The 19,835-nt window shown below is 41.4% G+C and overlaps 1 protein-coding gene across 2 annotated transcripts in view; it reads left to right on the top strand.

Moving 5' to 3' along the window:
• Positions 1–12,996: 12,996 nt before the first annotated feature.
• The window catches only part of SNAPC1 (small nuclear RNA activating complex polypeptide 1), a 29,800-nt gene continuing 22,961 nt past the window's right edge, over positions 12,997–19,835 (top strand). For both annotated transcript variants that reach the window (XM_060174869.1, XM_007519285.3), the window contains exon 1: positions 12,997–13,214. In XM_060174869.1, the coding sequence (XP_060030852.1) occupies positions 13,087–13,214 (128 nt within the window). In that variant the 5' untranslated portion in view covers positions 12,997–13,086. The remainder of the gene's footprint in view (positions 13,215–19,835) is intronic.

The following is a 19,835-nucleotide window of genomic DNA, read 5'->3' as shown; positions in this document are numbered from 1 at the left end:
TTGAGAGGGAAGGGGGTGATAGAGAGGGAGAGAGAGACAGAGAGATACCTGCAGGACAGCTTCACCACTTGCTAAGCTTTCCCCCTGCAGGTGGGGACAGGGGTTCAAACCTAGGTCCTTGCACATTGTAATACATGTGCTCAACCAGGTGTGCCACCACCTGGGCCCCAAGAAAAGAGAGTTTATCCTTGTCGAATAGTCCCTATGTGTTCCTAAGTTGTATTGTGTTTACTTTCTTTGCATATATCACAGTAAAATTACAATTATTAACTTGCGGTAGGTTGTTATACATTAGATGCTAAGGAAGTTGATAAATTTGTGCTGTAAATGCACCACTAGCAAAAGAGCAATGTAATGCATTCCTTGGTCTTACTTCCTGGAGAAACAACTCTAAGTGATGAAATATTTACAAAATAAGTGCCATTAAAAACTCCTTGGGAGTCGGGCTGTAGCGCAGCGGGTTAAGCGCAGGTGGCGCTAAGCTCAAGGACCGGCGTCAGGATCCGGGTTTGAGCCCCCGGCTCCCCACCTGCAGGAAGGTCCCTTCACAGGCGGTGAAGCAGGTCTGCAGGTGTCTGTCTTTCTCTCCCCCTCTCTGTCTTCCCCTCCTCTCTCCATTTCTCTCTGTCCTATCTCACAACAACGACATCAATAATAAGTACAACAATAAAACAACAAGGGCAACAAAAGGGAATAAATAAATAAAATAAAAATAAATTTAAAAAAAACTCCTTAAGTTGTCCAAAGGGGATATAAAAAATAAGAAACATTCGGAGGTTGGGCGGTAGTGCAGCAGGTTAAGCTCAGGTAGCGCAAAGAGCAAGGGCCAGCTTAAGGATCCTGGTTCCAGCCCCCAGCTCCCCAGGTAGGGGGGTGGTCGCTTCACAGGTGGTGAAGCAGGTCTTCAGGTGCCTATCTTTCTGTCCCCCTCTCTGTCTTCCTCTCCTCTCTCCATTTCTCTCTGTCCTATTTAACAACAATTACATCAGTAACAACAACAACAATAAAAAAGGGGCAACAAAAGGGAATAAATAAATAAAATTTAAAAATTAAATAAAATAAAAACAATAATAATAACCACAACAATGATTAATAAAAAGGGCAACAAAAAAGAGTGTAAAAAAAAGCCTCCAGGAGCAGTGGATTCATGGTGCAGGCACGGAGCCCCAGCAATAACCCTGGAGGCAAAAGAAAAAAAAAAAAAAAAAAGAAGCATTCAATTCTTCTTCTAGCATTTGCCCTTCTTCCGTAGCCAGTTAATGGCTTTGAAAGTGACTGGGATCCATGTGGATTCAGTCGGCTAGGAAGGATCGTCAGTTTCTCCAATGAATGGGTACTCACGGGATGCACCACGGGAAGGTCGATCCAATGCATCCCGAAGCATTCAATAAAATTGACTAAGTCTTGATAAAAACAGCAAGAAAGAGCCAGTGACTTAAGCCTGCTCTAGCTCTGTTCAATATGGTTAAAGCTCCATTACAGGCAGATCTAGGCAAAAAGATGGGGCTTCCTCTCTGCCCAGATTCCAGCGAAGGGTTTCTCCCTAGATGGATGAAGCTGTCTGCGTTTCTCATCCTCTTTACATTACTTTTACAAATGCTAACTTGACTTGGTGTTTGGAGGGATAGGAACCTCAGGCACTGTTCATGGAACAGAGACTATCACAGGTGCAACAGGCAAGAGTGCTGGGGCCCCAGTCACCCTGGCCTGAGCTCATATGTGAGAGGGAAGTCCCATACTAGGAGTGCAATCTGAGAGGAACAGAAGCTACTATCCCCTCTCATAGACCTGCTTATAAAGAGAAGTAGGTCCATGGTCTCCTTTCCCCCTATTCTAGTCCCCCCAACTCCAGAGCAGTAACTTGGAGATTTTTCTCCAGGGTGAAAGGTAGTACATTAGAACAGACAACTATAACACTCTCCCCAGAGAAACTCACCTTATTTAGAAACAAGTGTGAGAAAATTCAGATCCACCTACCCTAGGTGGCACAATGAATAAAGTATTAGACTTTCCAGTCTTAGGCCCTGAGTTTGACTCCCAGCATCTCATGTGCCAGAATGATTCCTTGGCTCTACTCTATCCTCCTCTCTTTCATAAATACATAGATATATTTTTAAAAGAAAATATAGATGCCTATTTTTTTTAATGGAGCAGATTCATATCCAAAAATTTTGGGGGGGAGGGGGACTGGTGGTGGCACACCTGGTTGAGAGCGCATGTTACAATGCACAAGAACCCAGGTTCAAGTCCCTAGTCCCATCTGCAGGGGGAAAGCTTTGAGAATAGTGAAGCAGGGCTGCAGGTATCTCTCTTCCTCTCTATCTCCTCCTACCTTCTCAATTTCTGTCTCTAATGAATAAAAGTAATAAAATACTAAATTAAATAAAACAAAAATTTTCACGGAAACTAAGGATACTTTGGTCATAAGTAATTAAGAGACTAGTCTGTACCAGAGAGTAAGAGGAAGAGACAAGAACTTTTCTTGGAATAAGGATGAACCTCAAGACTAGACTCAAAGATTACCTCACTAAAGGAGCCTAAATCTAATTGGATTAGAATGGAGAAATGCCTGGGAAATTGCCAAAAAACAATATTGCAATCAATTTGCAACTAGTGGAGCTTAACAAATGGATGTAACTTAAAGAGATAGACAGTTTGACAGAGAGTTCAGAGAAAGAGACAAGGAGAGCCCTGCTAAAACAAGAGTCACCTCTGGGAGACTGAATAGACAGAGCCACACCCTCTGAGTAACTAGAGGTTATATACAGTAAGATGAATGGAAGTTGCAGGCCTCATGGGAAAGGAAGTGTGATCATTTCCAAAACTGCTATAACAAGTGATCTAATATGTCTGGTTTAAAAAAAAAAAATTATGGGACAGTTACGAAAAGAAACAGGAAAATTTAGTCATGACACAGGAAAGGAGTAGGCAGCAGAAATGGCATTTTCAGCTGTGGAATACATGACTTGAATGTATGGGGTTCCAGGGTCAATTTGCTCCCTCTTGAAATAAAGATTATGGCAGTCAGGCAGTAGCGCACCTGGTTGAGTGAACATGGCAAAGTGCAAGGACCTGCGTAAGGATCCGGGTTTGAGCACCCCACTCACCACCTGCATCGGAGTCCCTTCACAGGCAGTGAAGCAGATCTGTAGGTGTCTCCCTTTCTCACCCCCCTCTATCTTCCCCATCTCTCTTGATTTCTCTCTGTCCTATCTAACAACAATGACATCAATAATAACTGTAAAAATAAAACAAGGGCAACAAAAGGAAATAAATAAATATTAAAAAAAATTAAAAACACAAAAAAGAAAGATTATATCAGATGGAGAGCTGACAGACTTAACAAACTAAAACAGAGAAACAAAAGATACTAAATTTAATGGTATAAATGCATGAATATTACCAGTGGCTCATCAAGTACAATAGTAACATACAGAAATTATTAACAAGAAGTCAGATAGAAATTCTAGAACTGGGACTGGGTGATAGTGCACCTCATTGAGCGCACATGTTACAATGTGCAAGTACCAGGGTTTGTGCCTCTAGTCCCAACCTGGAAGGGGAAAGTTTGACAAGTGGTGAAGCAGTGCTGCAGGTGTCTCGGTCTCTCTATTCCCCTCCTTTCTCCCAATTTCTGGCTATCTCTATCCAATAAATAAATATTTAAAAATTTAAAAAATAAAGATAATATGGGGCGGTAGCGCAGTGGGTTAAGCACAGGTGACACAAAGTGCAAGGATGGACAGAAGGATTCCAGTTCAAGCCCCCAGCTCCCCACCTGCAGGGGCGTCACTTCACAAGCAGTGAAGCAGGTCTTCAGGTGTCATTCCCCTTCTCTGCCTTCCCCTCCTCTCTCATTTCTCTCTGTCCTATCCAACAACAATGACATAAATAACAACAATAATAACTACAACAATAAAGCAAGGGCAACAAAAAAGTAATAAATAAATATTAGAGACTTCCAGAGGTGGGGCTACGAGTAGTAGCAGATGTGTTTCTCTCCTCTCCTCTCCACTCCTCTCCTCACCTCTCCTCTCCTGGATCAACTAGGAATACCAAAGGAGACCACCTGGGACCGAAACAGGACAGGACTAGAACGACTTCAGGAACCCACCAGATCATCAGTGAGTGCAAACACATGTGGCTGGTGGACAGAGAGGAGCCTAGGGAGAGATTGGGTGGCTGGTAGCAGTCCAGCAGTTTATCAGTTGAGGCACCACTTCCAGTCTGTTTCACCAACAATGGAATGGCTGAGGGGAGGAGAAAACTCCCCTGGGACTCACCAAGTGGAACTCTGAGTCTCCATTGCTACTGCCCTCAGAATCTGGAGGCAGGAAGGCCCTGTGCTGACAGGAAGGGACAGAGAACTAACCAGGAAACTCAGGAGAAGATCTATACCTTGGAGGCATAGAGGTGGGTCTGTGAAAGTCCCTTTGCATAACCATTGGATTATCTCTGCCACACCCTGCTTTATCTCTTGGTTAGGAGTCAGTGATTAAGCCAAGAAGCCTACTTATACTTTAAAAGCTCTCAGGCTCCCAAAGCCTACAGGGAAGAAAAAACACAAAAGAGGCTTTTAAGCCACTGAGCTCCAAATCAGGGATTAAAATACTATTGAAACAACTGTTAACTTCCACAACTGTGAACCCTTTAATTATCTCATGTAGACACAAGTCAATCCAGGAAATAGTGAGCAGTAATTTGAAAATTACCGAGAGAGGAACCTCATAGCATAATATATAAAATGGTTAAACCAACAAGAAGAAATATTGGAGAAATGAACCAGGACAAGAGTCCAGCTAAAAGACCCCCAAAGGGTGAAACAATAAATAATGAGGTCAACATCCAAACACTAGTTAAGGAAATAATCACAGGAGTGAGTAAGAGTTTGAAAGAATTGCCACCAGAAATGCAGAAATAACAAATGAGACTCTGGAAGAAAACACTAATTATCTCAAGGTTATTAGAGAACTGAAAGCTGAAATAGCTGAGCTAAGAACACTACTAGATGAACAAGCTAAAACAGTATCAGAACAAGATAACAAAATAGATGAACTCCAGAAAACAGTAGAGGGCAGAGAGAATAGAATCAATGAGGCTGAAGACAGAATTAGCAAGATCGAGGATGAATTAGAGACAACTAAAAAGAAGTAAGAGATCTCAAAAAGAGATTAAGAGATTCTGAAAACAACAACAGAGACCTATGGGATGACTTTAAAAGAAAAAATATATGCATTATTGGCTTACCAGATGAAGAAAGAGAGGGAGGGGAAGAAAGAATTCTTCAGGACATAATAGCTGAAAAATTTTCTAGTCTAGAGAACATCAAAGACATAAAGGTTCAAAAAGCCCAGAGGGTCCCAAACAGAATTAACCCAGACTTAAAGAAACCAAGACACATCATATTTAGAATGGAAAGGAATAAAGATAAAGAAAGGATCCTGAAGGCTGCAAGAGAAAAACAAAGAGTCACCTACAGAGGAAAACCCATAAGATTAGCAGCAGACTTCTCCACGCAAACACTACTGGCCAGAAGAGAATGGCAAGATATCTATCGAGTACTCAATGAGAAAAGCTTTCAACCAATACTACTGTATCCTGCTAGACTGTCATTCAGACTAGATGGAGGCATCAAAACCTTCTCAGACAAGCAACAGTTGAAGGAATCAACTATCACCAAACCTGCCCTTAAAAAAGTTCTGAAAGTTCTCCTATAAACAGTCAGACCACCATAAATAGGACATATATCAGAACACTCTAAAACTCTACAAGAATGGCGTTAATATATCTTCAATCTTTGATATCAATAAATGTCAATGGCCTGAATTCACCTATTAAAAGACACAGAGTAGGAAAATGGATCAGAAAACACAACCCAACAATATTCTATCTACAGGAAACCCACCTAACTCAACAAGACAAACACAGACTTAAAATGAAAGGATGGAAAACTATCATACAAGCCAATGGACCACAAAAAAGGGGCAGGAACAGCTATTCTCATATCTGACACAATAGACTTTAAAATAGATAAAATTTAAAAAGATAGGAATGGACACTACTTAATGATTGGAGGATCAGTCAATCAAGAGGACTTAACAATTATTAACATCTATGCACCCAATGAGAAGCCATCTAAATACATCAAACGTCTACTGAAAGAGCTACAGCAATATATTAACAGCAACACAGTCATAGTAGGGGACTTCAACACCCCACTCTCTCAACTTGACAGATCATCCAGGCAGAAAATCAATAAAGACATAAGGGAGCTAAATGAGGAGATAGATAAACTAGAACTACTGGATATTTTCAGAGTCATTAATCCCAAGAAACTGGAATACACATTTTACTCAAGTCAACATGGGTCATTCTCAAGGATAGACTATATGTTAGGCCATAAAGACAGCATCAGCAAATTCAAGAGCATTGAGTCATCCCAACCATCTTCTCAGACCACAGTGGAATTAAACTAACACTTAACGATCCACAAAAGATTAGGAATAGTCCCAAAATGTGGAAGCTCAACAGTACACTCTTTAACAACTACTGGGTCAAAGAGGAAATAAAGGAAGAAATCAAAATGTTTTGAGAGTTCAATGAAAATGAAGATGCATGCTATCAAAATGTTTGGGACATAACTAAGGCAGTACTAAGAGGGAAGTTCATAATAATACAAGCACACATTAGGAAACAAGAAAAAGCACAAATAAACAGCCTGATAGCACATCTTAAAGACCTAAAAGAAGAAGAGCAAAGGAACCCTAAAGCAGCCAGAAGACCAGAAATCACTAAAGTTAGGGCAGAAATCAGTAACATTGAAAGTAAGAAAACCATACAAGAGCGGAGGGTAGATAGCATAATGATTATGCAAACAGACTCTTATGCCTGAGGCTACAAAGTCCCACTTCACACCACCAGAAGCCAGAGATGAACAGTGCTCTGGTTAAAAAATTAAAAAAAAAAAAGAAAGAAAGAAAAAAAGGAAACCATACAAAAGATCAACGAAAGTAAATGCTGGTTCTTTGAAAGAGTGAACAAAATCGACAAACCTTTAGCCAGACTCACAAAATAAAAAAGGGAGAAGACCCAAATAAATTGTATAGTAAATGAAAGAGGAGATATCACAACAGACACCAAAGAAATTCTACATATCATGCTAGGCTTCTATGAACAACTATATGCCACCAAGCTAGAAAACCTGGAAGAAACGGACGATTTACCAGATACCTACCAACTTCCAAAACTAAGTAAAGAGGAAGTAGATAACATGAACAGGCCCATTACAGCTAATGAAATTGAAACAGTTATCAAATATCTTCCCAAAAACTCCTAGACCAGATGGCTTTACAAATGAATTCTACAAAACCTTCAAAGAAGAACTAATACCTCTACGTTTAAAAGTCTTCCAGAAGATTGAAGACACTGAAATACTCCCTTCCAGCTTCTATGAAGCCAATATCACTCTGATACCAAAATCAGACAGGGACACAACCAAAAAAGAAAACTACAGATCAATATCTCTGATGAACATAGATGCTAAACTATTGAGCAAAATTCTAGCCAACCGGATACAGCAATATATTAAAAAGATTGTTCATCATGACCAAATGGGGTTTATCCCAGGCATGCAAGGTTGGTTGAATATACATAAATCAATCAACGTGATCCACCACATCAATAAAAGCAAGACAAAAAACCATATGATCATATCAATAGATGCAGAGAAAGCCTTTGACAAAATACAACATCCCTTTATGATCAAAACTACAAAAAATGGGAATAGATGGAAAATTCCTGAAGACAGTGGAGTCTCTATATAGCAAACCTACAGCCAACATCATACTCAATGGTGAAAAACTGGAAGCATTTCCCCTCAGATCAGGTACTAGACAAAGCTGCCCACTATCACCATTACTATTCAACATAGTGTTGGAAGTTCTTGCCATAGCAATCAGGCAGGAGCAAGGAATTAAAGGCATACAGATTGGAAGAGAAGAAATCAAACTCTCCCTATTTGCAGATGATATGATAGTATACACAGAAAAATCTAAGGAATCCAGCAGTTATCTTTTGGATATCATCAGGCAATACAGTAAGGTGTCAGGCTACAAAATTAACATTCAAAAGCCAGTGGCATTCCTCAATGTAAACACTAAGAAGAAATTGAAATCCAGATATCAATTCCTTTTACTATAGCAACAAAAACAATTAAAATATCTAGGAGTAAACCTATCCAAAGAAGTGAATGACTTGTATACTGAAAATTATGAGTCACAACTCAAGGAAATTGACAAAGACATAAAGAAGTGGAAAGATATTCCATGTTCATGGGTTGGAAGAATTAACATCATCGAAATGAATATACTACCCAGAACCACATATAAATTTAATGTTGTCCCCATCAAGATCCCAACCACATTTTTTAGAATAGAACAAATGCTACAGATGTTTATCTGGAAACAGAAAAGACCCAGAATTGCCAAAACAATCTTGAGAAGAAAGAACAGAACTGGAGGCATCCCACTCCCAGATCTCGAACTGTATTATAGGGCGCTGTCATCAAAACTGCTTGGTACTGGAATATGAATAGACACACTGACCAGTGGAATAGAACTGAGAGCCCAGAAGTAAGCCCCCACACCTATGGACATCTAATCTTTGACAAAGGTGCCCAGTCTATTAAATGGGGAAAGCAGAGTCTCTTCAACAAATGGTGTTGGAAAAAATGGGTTAAAACATGCAGAAGAATGGAATTGAACCACTATATTACACGAAATACAAAAGTAAATTCCAAGTTGATCAAGGACTTGGATGTTAGACCACAAAGCATCAGATACTTAGAGGAAAATATTGACAGAACTCTTTTTAACATAATTAAAGACATCTTCAATGAAATGAATCCAATTACAAAGAAGACTAAGCAAGCATAAACCTATGGGACTACATCAAATTAAAAAGCTTCTGCACAGCTAAGAAAACTACAGGGCAGAGGGTAGATAGCATAATGGTTATGCAAACAGACTCTCATTCCTGAGGCTCCAACATCCCAGGTTCAATCCCCTGCACCACCATAAGCCAGAACTGAACAGTGTTCTGGGAAAAAAAAAAAAGAAAAGAAAACTACTACCCAAACCAAGAGACTCCACACTGAATGGGAGAAGATCAGACAAGAGGCTAATAACCAGAATATGTAAACAAGAAAAAAAATAACCCCATCCCAAAATGGCGGGAGGACATGGACAGAATATTCACCACAGAAGAGATCCAAAAGGCTGAGAAACACATGAAAAAATGCTCCTAGTCTCTGTCAGCGAAATGCAAATAAAGACAACAATGAGATACCACTTCACTCCTGTGAGAATGTCATACATCAGAAAAGGTAACAGCAGCAAATACTGGAGAGGGTGTGGGGTCAAAGGAACCCTCCTACACTGCTGGTGGGAATGTCAATTGGTCCAACCTCTGTGGAGAACAGTCTGGAGAACTCTCAGAAGGCTAGAAATGGACCTACCTTATGATCCTACAATTCCTCTCCTGGGGATATATCCTAAGGAACTCAACACATCCATCCAAAAAGATTTGTGTACACATATGTTCTTGGCAGCACAATTTGTAATAGCCAAAACCTGGAAGCAACCCAGGTGCCCAAGAGTAGATGAGTGGCTGAGCAAGTTGTGGTATATATATATATATATATATATATATATGAATAGTACTCAGCTATAAAAAATTGTGACTTTACCGTTTTCAGCGGATCTTGGATAGACTTTGAAAAATTCATGTTAAGTGAAATAAGTCAGAAACAGAAGGATGAATATGGGATGATCTCACTCTCAGGCAGAAGTTGAAAAACAAGATCAGAAAAGAAAACAGAAGTAGAACCTGAACTGGAATTGGCATATTGCCCCAAAGTAAAAGACTCTGGGGTGGGTGGGTGAGGAGAATACAGATCCAAGAAAGATGACAGAGGACCTAGTGGGGGTTGTATTTTTATGTGGAAAACTGGGAAATGTTATGCATGTACAAACTATTGTATTTACTGTTGAATGTAAAACATTAATTTCCCAACAAAGAAATTAAAAATAAATAAAGAAATATTTAAAAAATAATATAGGGCATCTTCAACTACGGGAATGAAGTAAGAGGAGAGAAAGCAATAAATATTAGAAAGGGCAGTTGTGTGTGTGGGGTGATAGCATAGTAATTATACAAAAAGACTCTCATGCCTGAGGCTTCAAAGTCCTGGGTTCATAACACCAACCTACCAGTTCAGCAGTGCTGTGGTAAAAAATAAAATAAAATATAACATAACATAAAATAAGAAAACTAAAAAAAAAAAAAGAGAGAGAGAGAGATTGTAAAGGGAAAAGGAAACTATCAGTATTCACAACTTCTAACATCTGTTCAATATATTGAATACCTAAAAGTATCTATAAAAATGAGTTCAGTTAGGGAACTGGATATTAAAACAATGTAAAAAGTTTAATAGCACTTTCAGATACTGTAATCATGCAGCTAGGAAATGCAGGAGAAGCAAGCTCCGGGTCCCTACCGGCAGGGGGGCAGACTTCTTCACAAGTGGTGAAGTAGTGCTGAAAGTGTCTCTTTCTCTATATTTGTTTGTTTGTTTGTATATTTATTGATGACAGAGAGAAAGATACACACAGAGAGCTACTAGGCTACTGCTCAGCTCTGGCTTACGGTGGTGCTGGGGATTGAACCTGGGACTTTAGAGGCTCAGGCATGAAAGTCTTGCATAACCATTATGCTATCTCCCAGACCCTCTTTCTCTTCCTATTCCCCCTCCACCTCTTGTTTTCTGTCCCTATTCAAAATAAATAAATAAGTAAATAGACAAATACAATATAAAAAAAAATGCTGAAAAGTAAAAGATACCAAAGAGTCAAACAAAATCATTAGGTATGCAGGAATGAATCATAAATGATATGTGAAAAAAAAAGTTCATATCAGGGGCTGGTCAGTAGCACCAGATTAAGTGCACATAATGCGAAGCACAGGGACTGGCACAAAGTGCCTGGTTTGAGTCCCACCTACCTGCAGGGGCGTCACCTCAAGGTCTGCAGGTGTCTCTCCAGCCCCTCTATCATCCCCCCACTATTCCCCTCTCAGTTTCTCTCTTTCCTATCTAACAATAATAGCAACAACAGCATGGAACAAAGACGGCCTCCAGGAATAGTGGATTTGTAGTGCTGGCACCCAGCCTCACTGATAACCCTAGAGGCAAAAAAAAAAAAAAGTTCATAGAGAATATTTAATAAAGAAATACTGAAGATGCTAAAAAATGATTTCAGTGTTTAAGGAGAGGAAGATGCTGTGCTAAAATGTCATTCACAAATTAATTTATAAATTAAATGCAACTTGATTAAAATTCCAGTGCCACTATTAGAGAAATTTGATTCTCTCCTCACTCTTACACGCACACACACACATACACCTATATATTCCTAGTCTATAGTTAAGCATACTTTATCCTGATGAAGAGTAAGTGAGAGGACAGGTTATGCAAAAAGACTTTTATTCCTGAGGCTTCATAGTCCCAGGTTCAATCCCCAGCACCCTTATAAATCAGAGCAAACCAGTTCTGGTCTCTGTATCTTTTTCTTTGTAGCTTGCTCTCATTAAAGTAAAATATTGAAAAATAAGATTATTATTCCTATTTCAGATTTTTTTTTGTCATTGATGGATTTTACCACCCCTTGTCAACTTTTTTTTTTCCAGAAGGAAAAACAGCGCTAGCAGTTCTGAAGTTGACACAGTGGCTAGAGCATGAAGTCCCAGGTTCACTTCCTGACAACCCTTGTGCCAAAGTGATGTTCTCTCTTTCTCTCCTCTATCACTAGTAAGTAATTAAAAAGAAAACAATAGAAAGACAAAGAGAGAGATGGAAAGATACTGTAACACAGAAGTTTCTTTTAGTGTAGTGAGGTCTAGAGTAAAAGTAAGCACACTCACTATTCAAGTGAGCTATTTACAGGTCCCAAGAAATTTATTTTTTAAAAAAACCTTGTCTATTTATTTTAATTTATTTATGTATTTATTTATTTTACCAGAACACTGCTCAGCTCTGTGGTGCTGGGGATTTAATCTGGGACCTTTGGTGCCTAAGGCATAAAAGGCTTTTTGCATAACCACTGTGCTGTCTCCCCAGCCCCTAAGAAATTTCTATAACTATAGCAATGGAATATTAAAAATAAACTAAAATTCTATTTATAGTATATTATCAAATGAGCAATAACACTGCATCACCAATGAACCTGAAAGGGTTACAAATTAGCGAATATATAGAGTGCATATAAAAAGTCAATTTGACCAAATAATCAGTAAGTACGTACTGTATAAAGGCGACAGGATACTTAATGCTAAGAACTGTGCTACACTGCAGGGTGGGGGAGGCTGTGTGTGGGGGTGTTGATGAGCTATTTAGACAGCTTCACAAGAGTGGTCGGGGAAGACTACCAGGGCTAGACGATGGGAACCACACATTAAGAAACGTGTTATGTTGAGACGATGAGCTGAGTCCACTCCATTTCCTAGTAAACCCTTCCAGATTCATTGGTTTGAGCCTGTAAACCAACTACAAAGATGACTTGTATAACATTGAGATCACCTTCAATGAAAGCCAAGGTAAGAGTAAGTCAATTTACATAAACTAGCAAAATGTAGGCTCAACAGTCACTTGAGTTGTAGTTCTCTCCAATTAAATGAGGGTAAGCCAAATTTATTTATGTATTTCCAGAGCACTGCTTAGCTCTGGTTTACATAGGTGTGGGGAACTTAATCTGGAACTTCAAACTCAGGCAGAAGAGTCTCTTTGCATAGCAATTATGCTATCTACCCCCTCCCTAAACCTAATCTAGTGGGTTCTCAAACGAAACGTCGGCGAATAAATTCGCATGCGCAGTAATCTTGGGGGCTGGAGCGGAAGGGGCCGGAGCGGAAGGGGCCGGGTCAGACGTCAGGGGCGTGTTGCATCAGGGCGTATAAGGGGCGGTCCACCTGCCTTGGTTTCCTGGGCGACCACCGGGGGCTGGATCGCGCCTCTGGCTCATCTTTTCTGCAACCATGGGGACCCCACCCGGACTGCAGTCCGACTTCGAGGTGCTGCTCAGCCGCTTCCAGGAAACTGATAGCGTTCGCTTCGAGGACTTCACGGAGTTGTGGAGGAGCATGAAATTCGGGAGCATTTTCTGGTGAGTGTTTCTTTTCCGCGACCCACCTTGCTCCCAGTTCAGAGAGGCTTTCGAAAGTTACTTCCTTTCTTTGTCTCCTCCTTCAGGTCGCCGTGTCCCGGAGAGGCGGAGGGAAGGGAAGCGGCGGTCTCTGACCTCTGCCTTTTGTCCTGCTGGGCCTCCACTGGGTGCAGGCTGGGCGCTTTCACAGGGTCCAGCCATCGTCCTCGGTTGCATCCTTTTGCGGCGTCCTCCCAAATGTGCCCCTGCGTGCTTGCCTGCCTTTCCATCTCCACTGACCCCACGCTGACCTCGGTCACCATCATGCCTTGTTCTCCTAAAGCTGCATCTATAATACAATTGCACAAAGTCAAAACCCTGCACCATTGAACCCATTAAAATATTAATTGATGCAGGTGAGAAGAGGGGAAAAAAACCTCAGGGCATCACTCTGGTACATACGATGTCAGGGATTGAACTCGGGACCCCATGCTTGACAGTCCAAGACTTTTTCCACTGCACCCCCTCTCCATCTTCCTAGAGCACTGGATCTATGTTATTTCTCTTTTTTAACCAGGGTTGAGCTCTGGTTTATGATGGTGCAGCGAATTGATCTGGGGCTTTGGAGCCTCTTTGCATAACCATTATGCTGTCTACCCACCCACCTATGTTTTTTTTTTTTTTCATTCCCTTTTGTTGCCCTTGTTGTTTTATTGTTGTAGTTATTATTGTTGTTGTCATTGTTGGATAGGACAGAGAGAAATGGAGAGAGGAAGGGAAGACAGAGAGGAGGAGAGAAAGATAGACACCTGCAGACCTGCTTCACCGCCTGTGAAGCGACTCCCCTGCAGGTGGGGAGCCGGGGTTCCAACCGGGATCCTTATACAGGTCCTTGTGCTTTGCACCACCTGCGCTTAACCCGCTGTGCTACAGCCCAACTCCCATGTTTTGTTTTTAGTACAACAATCAAGTTAACTTTTTCCCCCCTAGCTTTATTTATTAATTTTTGCCTCCAGGGTTATTGCTGGGGCAAATAATTCGTGGTGCCTACGAATCCACTCCTCCTGGAGGCTTTTTTCCCCCTTTTGTTGCCCCTGTTGTTTATCGTTGTTGTTATTGCTGTCATTGTTGGATAGGACAGAGAGAAGTGGAGAGAGGGGGAAAGACAGAGAGAAAGATAGACACCTGCAGACCTGTTTCACCACTTGTGAAGAATCCCCTGGTGGTGGGGAGGCGAGGTTCGAACCCGGATCCTTATGCTGGTCCTTGCGGCTGGCTTGCGCCATGTGCGCTTATCCCGCTGCCCTCCCGCCCGGCCCCCTCGAGTTAATTTTTTTTTCTTTTTAAAAACTCTTTTCTTTATATTTATTCCCTTTTGTTGTCCTTGTTTTATTGTTGTAGTTATTGATGTCGTTGTTGTTGGATAGGATAGAGAGAAATGGAGGGAGGAGGGGAAGATACAGGGGGAGAGAAATACACCAGCAGACCTGTTTCACCGCCTATGTAGTGACTCCCCTTGCAGGTGGGGATCCTTAAGTGGGTCCTTGTGCTTTGCGCCACCTGCGCTTAACCCGCTGTGCTACTGCCCGACTCCCTCAAGTTAATTTTCTTTTTCTTTTTTTTAAATTAATTAATTTATTTATTTATTCCCTTTTGTTGCCCTTGTTGTTTTATTGTTGTAGTTATTGTCGTTGTTGCTGGATAGGACAGAGAGAAATGTAGAGAGGAGGGGGGTAGACAGAGGGGGAAAGAAAGACATCTTAAGACCTGCTTCACCTGTAGGTGCCGGGGGGGGGGGGGGGGGGGGGGGGGGGGGCGGCGGCGGCTGGAACCCGGATCCTTCTGCTGGTCCTTGTGCTTTGCGCCACCTGCCCACTGCGCTACAGCCCGACTCCCTCAAGTTAATTTTCTAAGATGTTATTGTGATATCCCTAATCTGCTTCACGCCCTTAAGTGATTTAAAGGGTCTTTGGTATAAAGTTAAAATTCTCTAACATAGGGGCTGGGAGATGACGCACCCGGTTGAGTGCACATGTTACCAAGTGTAAGGATCCCGGTTCAAAGTCTGGGTCCCCATCTGAAGTGAGGAAGCTTCAGGAGTGGTAAAGCAATGCTGCAGATGGCTATTCACTCACTCACTCACTCACTCACTCACTCACTCACTCACTCACTCACTCACTCACTCACTCACTCGAGCGCAGATCAGCTTTGACTCTAACATGGCTGGCAAGACTGGCTATTGGCTTCTTTAGTCTCTGCAGCGTCATCTACCGGTCCCCATCATGAGCTCCATTTCTTGCCCCAGCATCATCCTGCTGCCACTCACAGCTGTTGCCTCAGCCTGAATTTTTTCCTTCAACTTCCTTTGCATGAACATTGTATTCTTTACTCAGGTTTAAGCTCATAAATTTCAGCAAAGGCTTCCTTTGCCTTTAGTCATTATGTAAAGCAGTTTTGCCTTCTGCCTTCTGCTCTTCCTCTGTGTTTCTTCCCTCTAAATCTCTCAATGTATTTTATTGTAAATGCATAATTCAGAAAGGGATATGTATAAAGGTTAGGAACACATTGTGAAGCCCAATTACCTGAATTTGAAGCAGACCCTTCACCTAGTCTTAGGATAAGTTACTTGCCTGAGCTTCCTTATCTGTCAAATAGGGACAGTAATAACAACACATATTGTGATTCTGAGAAGTAGATGAGTTAATATGTGTTAAATGCACCCAGTGCTCAATAAATGTCCATTATTATTATCACTTGAAAACTTATCCACTAGACAGAGCTTTGTGATGACAGTTACTGCATGAACCAGATATTCCATTAGCATATTATACATTGAATAGGATATACTTTACTGAGTGAATAAGTGCTTAGTATTAAAATCTTATTGCTGGTTAAAATGTAAAAGACCTCCTTTTTTTTTTTCTGATGTAAAAGAAATGATGTGTAGTTTATATACATGCAGGAAATGGAAAGTTACTTGTAATAGTTAATGAAAGGAGAAATGCCTTTCCTTCTTTCATTCTTTTCCTTTTTTTTTTTTTTTTACTAGAAGGTAAGAAAGCACAGAGAGATAGTGAGTGAGAGAAGCTATCCTAGCACTGCTTTATTGACTAGTCCACCCCCCAGTGCTCATATGTGATGGCTGTGGGCTGGAACAGGGGCATTGTGCATGGTATCAGTGAGCTGTCACCTGCCCCCAAGGAACCTTTTAAAAAATATTTATTTATTTTGGATAAAGTCAGGGAAATTAAGAGGAAAATGGGAGCTAGGGACAGTTAGGGAGAGATAAAAGGGAAACACCTGCAGTACTGCTTCACAGCTGGTTGAAACCTCTAAGAATTGAACCTGGGTCCTGGTGTCTGGCGACTAGCTGAAGAACTAATTTTTCAATGGTTACTAAATGTTGCATTTATAACAATGTGTTCAGTCCATGTATCAACTTTGAAAAGCAGATTTATTTATTTATTTTGCCACTAGGGTTGTCTCGGGGGCTCAGTGCACAAGGAATTCACTTCTCCTGGTGGCCTCCCCCCCCCCCTTTGATAGAACAGAGAGAAATTGAGAGGGATGGAGTAAATAGGGAGAGAGAGAGAGAAACACCTGCAGCTCTTGCTTCAATGCTGCTGAAGCTTTTTCCTGAAGGTATGGAGCAGGGGCTTGAACTTGGGTCCTTGCATGATAATGTGTGTGCTTAACCAGGTGCACCACTGCCCAGACCCCTTATTATCCATTTTAATAAGAAAATTGAGGCTAGTAAATCTCTAAGATTATATGGCTAGTAAGTGGTAGAGCAGATATTGAAACCTATATCACTACCTGTCTTCAAAAATCCATGTTTAGGGCTGGGGAAACAGCAAAATGGTCATGCAAAAATGTTTTGCCTAAGGCTCAGAGGTCCTAGATTCCCAGTATCACCATAAGCCAGTACTGAGCAAAAATCCAGAACTGTACTCGTCTTGGAAAAAAGTTTCAGTTCAGGGAAATTCAGAGGTAATTTTCACTGTTTAGCTAGTGAAGAAATTAGTGACCACAGATAAGTGGTAGATTTTTTTTTTTTTTTTTAGGAACTGCTTTGGCTACTAACACTATAGTAAGTAGTTTGTATTTTTTTTTTTTTTTTGCCTCCAGGGTTATTACTGGGGCTTGGTACCTGTACCAGGAATCCACTGCTCCTAGAGGTTATTATTATTTTTTTTCCTTTTTGTTGCCCTTGTTTTTTATAGTTGTGGTTATTATTATTGTTATTGATGTCATTGTTGTTGGATAGGACAGACAGAAATGGGGAGAAAAGGGGAAGACAGAGAGGGTGAGAGAAAGATAAGACACCTGTAGACCTGCTTCACCGTTTGTGAAGTGACCCCACTGCAGGTGGGGAGTTAGGGCTCTAACCAGGATCCTTACTCCCGTCCTTGTGCTTTGCGCCACGTGCACTTCACCCACTGTGCTACCGCCCGACCCCCGTTTATATTCTTTTTATGTATTCATTAGTTGAAAAGCCAGGGCTTTGGGAACATAATGGAGTTTGGTTTCCTACATTGCTTCTTTACTTTAATGAGCTTTTCTCTATATAATTGAGAGGATCCCAGAAAATGAAGGAGTGGGTTTTGCTGAGAGGGTTTCATTGTAGCTCTTTTTATTTCTTTGCCTCCAGGGTTATTGCTGGGGCTTGTTGCCAGCACCACAAATCCACTGATCCTGGAGGCCATTTTTTTTCTGTTTTGTTGCCCTTGTTTGTTTACCATTGTTATTGTTGTTGCCATTGCTGTCGTTGTTAGGACAGAGAGAGAAATGGAGAGAGGAGGGGAAGGCAGAGAGGGGGAGAGAAAGACACCTGCAGACCTACTTCACCACTTGTGAAGCGACTCCTGCAGGTGGGGAGCCTGGGGCTCCAACCGGGATCTTTACAGCGGTCCTTGTGCTTCCATGTGCACTTAACCCGCTGCGCTACCGCTTGATCCCCCTCATTGTAGCTCTTTAACTTTTTCACCTAGGTGAAAAAAATGCAATTTAGTATAAATCTCCAGGAGTATTTGGGGAAAACTCCACTATATATCAATATACTTGTTTAGATAGTATTTGATTCTGTAATATAACTGATAATTTTAATGTATAAAATATTTAAAATTGTTAACTGGTAACTACAGATTTTCTCCTTTTGCTTCTCAATTCAGTAAACTGATGCCTTGGCAAGATGCACCATATTTGCCTAGCCAATGTCTGTACTTTAAGAAGCACAGGGGACTCAGGCGGTAGCGCAACGGGTTAAGCACATGTGGCGCAAAGCACAAGGACCGGTGTAAGGATCCTGGTTCGAGCCCCTGGCTCCCCACCTGTAGGGGCGTCGCTTCACAGGCGGTGAAGCAGGTCTGCAGGTGTCTATCTTTCTCTCCCCCTCTCTGCCTTCCCCCTCCTCTCTCCATTTCTCTCTCTGTCCTAACAACGACGATATCAACAACAACAACAATAATAACTACAACAATGAAAACAGAAAGGCAACAAAAAGGGAAAATAAATAAATATAAAAAAATAAAAAAGAAGCACAGCAGAAAATTAGGTCGTTGAACTTGAATAGTGAAAGGATCAGACAGGTGTGGAATGCACATCTAGGTTCTTTCTTCTCTCCCCCCCCCCTTTTTTTTTTGCCTCCAGGGTTATTGCTGGGGCTCAGTGCCTGTACCATGAATCCACTGCTCCTGGAGGCTATTTTTCACCCCCGTTTTGCTGCCCTTGTTGTGGTTATTATTGTCTGTTGTTGGATAGGACTGAGAGAAATGGAGAGAGGAGGGGAAGACAGAGAGGGGGAGAGAAAGACAGACACCTGCAGACCTGCTTCACCACTTGTGAAGTGATCCCTCTGCAGGTGGCGAGCCGGGGGCTCAGTCAGGATCCTTAACATGGGTCCTTGAGCTTCTCACTATGTGCATTGTTTAACCCACTGTGCTACTGCCCTCCCCCTTTTCTCTCTTTCTCTTTCTTTCTTTCTCTCTTTCTTTCTTTCTTTCTTTCTTTCTTTCTTTCTTTCTTTCTTTCATTCTCTGTTTCTTTCTTTCTTATAACATTGATTTATAAAACTTTTTAGAAGTACAATTTCACACCTCTTCAAAATGTTATCACACCATACCTGCCACCACCTCGTTACCAAAGTCTGCTGGGCCCTTTTCCCTTTTGGTATTATCATCTCTGTAGTTGGAGAGTGTAATGGTTTGCTTTTATTTGACTTTGTCCCGTTGCTTCATTCCTTTATAGATTACATGTGGGATTATTTGATACTGTTCTTTCATAGAAGTCCCTTGATGCAGTTACAGCCCAGGAGGTGCCACAGAGGATAAACTTTTCCTCATAAATAAATAAATAGATACAAATAAACATTAGGACCTTGTGGTGGTGTGTCTGCTAGAACTAACATGTTACCATATGTGAGGACTCGTGTTTTAAAATCTGGGCCCCTAGGGAGTCGGGCTGTAGCACAGTGGGTTAAGCGTTGGTGGCGCAAAGCACTAGGACCGGCATAAGGATCCCGGTTTGAACCCCGGCTCCCCACCTGCAGGGGAGTCCCTTCACAGGCGGTGAAGCAGGTCTGCAGGTGTCTATCTTTCTCTCCTCCTCTCTGTCTTTCCCTCCTCTCTCCATTTCTCTCTTTCC

This window comes from Erinaceus europaeus, chromosome 16 (assembly GCF_950295315.1).
Source record: "Erinaceus europaeus chromosome 16, mEriEur2.1, whole genome shotgun sequence".
NCBI classification, from domain to species: Eukaryota; Metazoa; Chordata; class Mammalia; order Eulipotyphla; family Erinaceidae; genus Erinaceus; species Erinaceus europaeus.
This window is presented reverse-complemented; position numbering and strand designations above follow the sequence as displayed.